The 7,836-nt window shown below is 50.8% G+C and overlaps 1 protein-coding gene across 2 annotated transcripts in view; it reads right to left on the reverse strand.

Moving 5' to 3' along the window:
- Positions 1 to 6,019, reverse strand: part of RELN (reelin) — a 268,188-nt gene extending 262,169 nt beyond the window's left edge. The window contains exon 1 of one of the 2 annotated variants that reach the window (XM_048942412.1): positions 5,643 to 6,019. In XM_048942412.1, the coding sequence (XP_048798369.1) occupies positions 5,643 to 5,871 (229 nt within the window). In that variant the 5' untranslated portion in view covers positions 5,872 to 6,019. The remainder of the gene's footprint in view (positions 1 to 5,642) is intronic. The other variant, XM_048942422.1, reaches the window with a different exon arrangement.
- Between the last annotated feature and the right edge of the window lie 1,817 nt (positions 6,020 to 7,836).

The following is a 7,836-nucleotide window of genomic DNA, read 5'->3' on the forward strand; positions in this document are numbered from 1 at the left end:
TTGACAAGAAGGAATCAGGAAAGAACATCCCAAGGCCTCTTCCACAAGCAATCTATTCTTGGGCCTTGACGGATGTTAAAAGTTGCATTGTAAGAGTTTGTGTTTATCCCAGTGGCCACTCACAACTTGGGAAAAAAAAAAAAAAGAAGGGAATGACACAAATATTCCAGAAACACGTTTGCACTCTATGCACTTTTTATGCCAGATGAAAAGGCAGGAAATGTTAACACAAAGAAAGGAAGCATGTTAAAAAGACTGAAACTTTCATCACAGACTATTGAAATTCTCAAACCAAGGACTACTAGGAAAGGTTGCTTGTTCTCAGAGGTAAGACAGTGCTGTTTCCTTTCCTCTTTATGCAGCAAAGATTCATGACAAATCCAAACCACAGCTGTAGAGCAGGAGGCAAAAAGCTAATGAAGCTTGTACCAGAACACATCTCTGTTGTATCATCAGGTCTGTCATCAGATGGAAAATCATACCTCCATTAGTCCATGTTCAAATACTGTGTTATTGCGCTGTATTGAAGTGTGACATTATGTCACAGGCAGCGGTCTTTAAAAATCCAGATCAACAGAACAGTGAGGAAAATTAGAAATGTTGACGGTCATCAGTCATACTCTGTTCTACCTGATGAACCAGCATGGCTTGGGTAAAAAGCTCATTGCAAAAAGATTAGAGAAAGGAGCTACATGTCATCACAACACAGTAATCTACTTACACACTGTTTACTGGTCCACTTTGGTCCTGAAGTTTTCTATCTTGCTACATGTACAAATATACACGTAATATAAATGTGTGATATAATGTAATGTACATATACATATATAAAATTACAGCTACTTGTTATTTATAGAAAAAGTAGCTTTTAAAAATAATCTACTTAAAAGCTGTTGTCACAGACAAATTTTAGCAATGTATTCCATAGATGAACTGTATGTATTCAAAATCACATCCTTCAAACTTGAAGAAAGTACATGCAATATTCCCAGATCGATTTTTAATGCACAGTCTGCCCCATGCAGACCAATAATACCAGCAATGCCATTTCTGTCCTGCAGTCAGATGTCACCTGGCAAATGTGGGTCAGGCCAGCACACTGTGCTGACTGCAATTGCTGTTATTTGGGGCAATCAACTCTCCTTTGCAGGGATAGCAGCCCCCCGATGGGGGCAGAAAGGGTTTAAGCAGAGATTACATCTCCTGTGAATTTGCAAGAAGGATTCATGGAGGCCTTTGTGGGCCATTACCTCCATTTATAAATCCCATGTCTGACCGTATCTATGGTTGAGCCATCTGCTGGCTGCTTATCTGGCCCAGGAATGAGAATGATAGCAGCTGATCCCATTAAAATTTAACATCTTCCCCAGGAAAATACCTCGATTTTGTCTCCCTTTTTCTTTCAAGGTTCCCATCCCTCATCAACTTGTGGTCAAGAGATCTTCAGAGCAGAACTCTATAAAACTTTCGTGTTCATGTCACTTTAACTCTGGGACTGGACAAGAGCTTCGGAAATAGAACCTATTGTCTGAGGTCAAGATTTAAATAAATAAGGTTCAGATCTGACATATTCAAACTGCAGACTGTAGAGAACAGACCGCGTTATTCATAAGTCATTCCTGCTTCTACAAACTCTGGTTTGAGCAAGAAGATCCTAAACAGAATGGAAAGCAGCTGGGATGAACTCTTTGGGCACTGGGGGATGAAGGTTTTTCTCTGAGTGCCCCAGAAGAAAAATTTGATGGGTTATGAAAACTTTACACCACTGCAGAATTTTGCTAAAGACCCAGTAGGAAAGAATGGACTTGAACACCCAGCATCTGTCCCATTCTTGATAACTCCTTTGCTGTTGTTATCAATTGCTAGCCTCAGGGTTTTAATTTAAGCATCCTTTAAGAGTTAACTGTACTCCTATGAACAGAACTTTCTACACAGCTCAGTAATTTGGAACAAAATATTAATGAAAGTGTCCATTCTTACAAATATGATGGCAAGGTGTAAGTAGAGGAGACCAATGTTTTTGAGGTAATACCCAGCAGAAGTTTCTAAGAACTGACATAATTCACAGAATGATGCTGGAAAGCCTTCACCAAAACATGCTCTTCCCTTACCAGTGCACATCACATTCTCCACACATTTTACTACTAGTGGCTGACAGAAAAGCTTTGTACACTGTGGCATAACTGATAGAGAAGATGCCATAACGAAGTGCCTGGACCTTCCTGACAATCCTATTTCTCTGTTCCTCAAGCAGCATCACTTTTACTCTCCTGTTATTTGCTCTCACCCCCTCCCTCATCTCAGATTCCAACACATGCTTTTTATTTTCTCCTAGTCTGAACAGTCAGATTTTACCATGCAGATACCCACCAGACCAAGCTGGTACCAGGAATGACGATACTCCCAATGAAAACAGGCATTGAGTCACAACCTGTATTTCTTAAATGCAGGGCTAAGTAACAAAGGTGCACTTGGCTACACTTTAAACAATTTCTTATCAGTGCTGGACGAGTGTGTAATTACCACTTAAAATAGTTGAAAACTTCTTTTCTTTTTTTGCAACCTATCAAAGCGGTGGTTCCACACAATATACAGTGCGTCCAAGAATAGTAACAGCCATTGATGGGAACTGATAACATTTGGGGACTGAAGGTTAATCAGTTCTGGAAAAAAAAAAAAAAAAAAAGGAACAATGGAGAGTGAAATAGGAACTGAAGTCTCATTAAAGAAAACTATTTTAAGGCTAGAATTATGAGTGTTGACATCAATCATGGGAAAAGAGTTCAAAGTTGTTCCTAAAAGATCTAAATAAGAAGCCTTGAGAAAAGAAGCTTGTTTTCTGCCCTGTTTGCAGTGACAGCAAAACCTTTCTTTTTGAGAGAGAGATAAGGAAAAATACTGTGTGAAGGATCTCTTTGCACTGTTTTAAACCCTACCAATATGAACGTTTATTTTAAGTTCTCTGTGATGGAGGGCAGTGAGGATTCAGTGTTCAGTCAGGCTGATCCTTCTGCATGTGTTTCCTTTGTGTATTTCCAAGGCACAAATCTGCCTGCAAACTGTGGGATGCGCTCACAGCACCGAGGGCAAATTGGTGTGAGTAACCAACACTGAGCACAGATTGAAAAGAAACACACACACAAAAAAGAAACTTGCAGGAAGATTTTGGACTTGTAATTATTATTATTATTATTATTTTTTCTTAAAGGAATGGCATTCTGCTCTGTAGATTGCAGTGGGAAGCCGGGAAGAAGGTGGGATCACTTCAGAACTATGAGCAAGCCCTGATGCAGCCCAGATCTGAGCACACCAACACCACTTGGCTGGAAGGGAGCTGAGCAGGTGCCTGAGTTAAACAAGTGCACAGTTTGTCAGTTTGGATTTGAGCAAGTGCATAAGTGCTTCACCAGCTCAAGCACTTAATTAGATTTGGAGGAAAAAAGCCAATTCAAGGTATAAAAGGCTGTCGAAAGCAATGAAACTGTTTACCAATTTCAAATTGGCCCTGTATGTAAAGAGCATATTTATGCGCAGCATAGTTCTGTTCCCATTCAGTCAGTGTGTGTTTAAATATTTAGTGACCGCGGGAAGAGGGCCAAACTGGGAGCAGTTTTAGGGGTTAGGGGTGAAGTGCTAAATCCCAAAGTATCCAATTTACCAATGCAAAGTAGGGAATACCATTGTCCTCACTTTACTTATGAGGTTCAGTGTCACAGGGAAGTGAAGTGCTGGAGCCAGCGTGCCAGAGAAGCAGCTTGGAGAAGCTCCGTTCTCAGCCGATGCCCACATGTCCCTACAGGGAGCTTTCCTCTCATGGGCACAGGGCAGCACGAGGGACTGCTGGGCAGACGGATGTGAGCCAGTGTCACAGCTCTGTGTGCAAACACATTAACAGAACGCTGTGAGCTGATTTGCGTTTGGTATTTCTTCTTCTCCAGCCCTTGAGATAAGGTTTCACCCAATTCACTCATCTCTGAATTTGGTGCTCGTGGGTTCTGCTGTTACCGAGGGAAGAAGCAGCCAGTGCAGAACAGCCCTGCTGGATCCTGTGCTCGGAATGTGCTCTCTGCACAGGTGGGCTTCCATTGCACATCTGTACATCTCCCTTTGTCCTGTGCTCCCGTACTGCGTTCGCAACTCCACCTCACAAGTCTGCCTTTAAAGCCTGGTGTTTCGAACAGTAAATGCTGAAGCAGTGCAGAATGGGATTTGCCAGTAACATTAAGCTGCATGACAAACAGCCCAGATTACTCCGGATTGTTTTTTCGGGTTATAATTTCATTTATTTTATTGGTGCTACTTTTAACACCGATAATTGTTTCGAGATATTCAGACGAGACGTTTCAAAGTATCTACCGGAATAGGTGTGCTTGCTCAAGGGTGCATCACCGCGCCGCACGGAGCCAGCGGGCACTGCCTCTGCCTTTGTTTTGGCACAGCCAAGTGTTCCATCAATGCACGGGATGACAAAACAAGCTCCCATGACAGGCTGTGAGCAGGGCGGGCTCAGGGCAGGGTATACCCACACATCGTGATGCACGAAAGCATTAGCGCCAAGTTCAGCCCGAGCTCTGCGTGCCCAGGATGGGGCCGTTCCCCCGCGCCGGGCTTCGGCTTGTCTCCCGGCGCAGCGCGGTTCTGTCGCTTAAGCCTCTGAGCCGCGGTATGAAAAATGCAGAGCTTAAAGCTGAGGGAAATTCGGGACTGTTTTGTTTTTTTCGCTCTCGAGTCGGGGGCGGGCGGGTTGGATGCAGTGTGATCGGTCCGAGAGAGGATACGGGGCTCTGAGGGGAAACCGAGCGCGACGGTCACGGAATTTACGTACGGGAATCGTTAAAAAAAAGATAGCGACACTTTTATAAAAAGTTTCATATGGATTTTGTAAGAACTGCGTTGTTAAAGGCTACACAAACACTTCAGCGCTCCTAATCCGGTGAGGGGTGTGTGACGTTCGTTCTCCCGTCCTTACAATAGGAACGAAATCCATCAGAACATCCGCATCCCTCCGAGATTCTCTGATTTGCTTTAAACTTAAATTCTGAGCCGGAACGCATCAAAGGCAGCAGTTCGACTCCATCCATAGCCAGGGACCGCCCAAGGTGTCTTACTCTGAGCAGGACGCTTTCAATAAATATTTACTTTTTTTTCTGGCTTTTTATTGTTTATTACAAATCAGCGCTTATTACGTAGCGTCGCAAAACCTCGAGCGGACGCAAAGAGGGGAGAAGGATCCGCCAGTACACCTTGAAGCGGCCATGAATTAGAAACGTTCCTCACCCGAAAGTTTGCCTTACGAAGAGGCGGCGGTGGGGCTCTGTCGTTTCTCCTCACCTCGGGGTGCCCACAGAGAGCGGCTGTCGCGGCGTTACCCGCCCGACCCTCTCTCCCCCTCCCCCCCGCCGCCACCTGTGAGCGCGGCTCCCGCATCCCCCGGGCGCGGCCAACTCCGGGCACCGCGGGCGGCACCGCGCAACCCAGCGGGACGCGTTCCCCGGCTCCCGAAGCGGGGACGGACGGGCACCAACTTCGGAGCGTCGGGATCCGCCGCCGGCTACGCAGACCGGAGGACGGAGGGAGCTGCGGACGCCGCGGGTGTCCCCCGGGGGATGCTCGCAAGCTTTCAACGCGCGGCCGCCACTTACCGTGGTACTCCTGGCCGGGCACGTAGGCGGCGGGGTTGCCGGCGATGTGGAGGGCGATGAGCACCTCGCCCTGCTCGCCGTCCCCCTCCAGCTCGCCGTGGTGGGTGCAGAGGAAGAAGAAGGGCGAGAAGCGGGCTCGGGGGGTGGCCGCACGTCCCGCCGCCAGCAGGGCTCCCAGCGCGGCCAGCAGGCAGGGCCAGCCCCCGGGGACGCCCCGCCGCCGCTCCATGCTGCTGCCGCCGGCGCCGCTGGGGCATCCAGGGCACGGCGGGGCCGCCGCGCCGCTCCGCTCCTCTCCGCTCCCCGCGGGACGGGACGAGACGCGACGGGACGGGACGGGACGCAGGGCGGAACGGACGGGACGGGGCGGGACGGGGCGGGCGCTGCCCCCCGCCGAGCCCGCGGAAGTTCGGGGAGCGCGGAGCGGCGCGGAGAGGAGCGGAGCGAGGTAAGGGCGACCGCGGCCCTTCCGCGCCCGCAGAAGGCTGCGTTGCCCCGAGCGGCTCCGCCGTCCCCGTCTACCGCTGCCGGGGTGCGGGGCTCGGAGCCGGGAGCGCGAGGGTTGGGAATAATTTATTTCCCCCGGTGTCGGGGTGGGAGGGAGGGGAAGGTCCCTCCTCCTCCTCCACCTCTTTCTCCTCCTCCGCCGCCGCCGCCCGCTCCTCCCGCTCCTCGCTCTGCGCGCCGGGGTGCGGTGATGCCTCTGCGGAGCCGTGGGCTGCCGACCCAGCGCTGTCGCTGCCCTTTGTCTGTCGCCCGTCCCTGCCTCCGGGTCCCCGCTCCGGCCCCTGGCGCTGCTCTCGGGTCCCTGCTCTGCTCCTGCCGCCGATCCTGCCCCAGTTGCCGCCCCGGCACCTGAGTCCCTGTGCCCCCGTCCCGCTTCTCCAACCTGTGTCTCTCTGCCTCTATCCCTGTCCCGCATCCCCAGTCCCCGTCCTACAGCCCAGTCCGTGTGCACACAGCCCAGCTCTCTTCCTTTTGCCCCTAGCCCTCCTCCCTAGTCCCTGCCCCTCTCTCTGCCTCTGTCCCTCTCCCTGCCCCAGCCCTGTCCGTGATAGATGTGCGCCCAGTTGGTTTGTCCTTAGACGTTCTTCCCACACATACACAGAGTTCTTCAGGTCAGGAGGGGCAGTGTGAGGGCCCACAGGGAGGGCAGGTTCCCAGGAGAGCAGTTCAGCCCCCAGGGAGGTGTGCCCAGGCCCCACACCTCAGGAAGAGGAGCGAACACAGGGCAGACTGCAGGGGGAATGAGCAGCTGGACACGAAATGCTGGCAAGAGGAATAATTCATACAAATGTACATTTTTAATTGAGCAGGGCTAGCAGAGGGACCGCAGTATGAGGAGACAGGAGCAGACCTACCGGTCTGTAAGGTGTGTGCCACACTGCTGCTGGATGCCAACTGGTGTCCAGGACAGCGCGGGCAAGCACCAGTGACATGATGCAAGCGGAAAGCAGAGCGTACCTGCCAGCATTTTGTCAAGTGCAGAACTGGCACGGGCCAGGGGCTCCCTCCTGGATCCGTGTTAGTGCCAGAGGGAAAGGTTCCCTCCGCAGAGGCGCGAGCCACATGGCAGCTGCCCTTCATTGGCACAGCCTGCCAGGCTGGCCCATCTCCACGCCGCTGATGGGAGCCCGCATGGGGCCCTGGGGACATCCTCACCATCTGTCCGAGCTGTCTCTGCCACTGGCTGTGCACCAAGCTGAGCTCAACACCACCGTCAGAACTTCGCTGCAGTTTTCCTTCTCAGTCTTTGGTGGGGATGGAGCGAGGCCGTGTCCCGCATTGTCCTGGATGGGGGAAGCACGAGGACAGACTCCCTGTGAAGACGCAGAGGCACAGCGGTGCAGGGGGCATCCAGCTCCAGCTGGCGGCTGTCCCGGGCCACTGCCTTGGAAACAGAGCTGCTCGTCAGTCTGGCTCCGACTTTTCCCTTTTAGCTCCTTTATTTATTTTTCAGCTTCGGGCATTTGTTTGTTTTGGATATATATTTTTTTTTAACATTTGTGCCTCCTTCATAAATTTTAGTGCTAGTAGAAGTGATGGACTAACATAATTTGCTCACGCCAGAATCTCAAACAGGCATAAGCTGTTCAGGCTCCCTCCAGAACTGCCCTGGGGGAATGTTTGCCCCATGCTTTCCCACCCCCCCCACCTCTCCCACCAAGTGCCCACTCGCCATCCACAGAGCTCG

This window comes from Lagopus muta, chromosome 1, assembly GCF_023343835.1.
Source record: "Lagopus muta isolate bLagMut1 chromosome 1, bLagMut1 primary, whole genome shotgun sequence".
NCBI lineage: Eukaryota > Metazoa > Chordata > Aves > Galliformes > Phasianidae > Lagopus > Lagopus muta.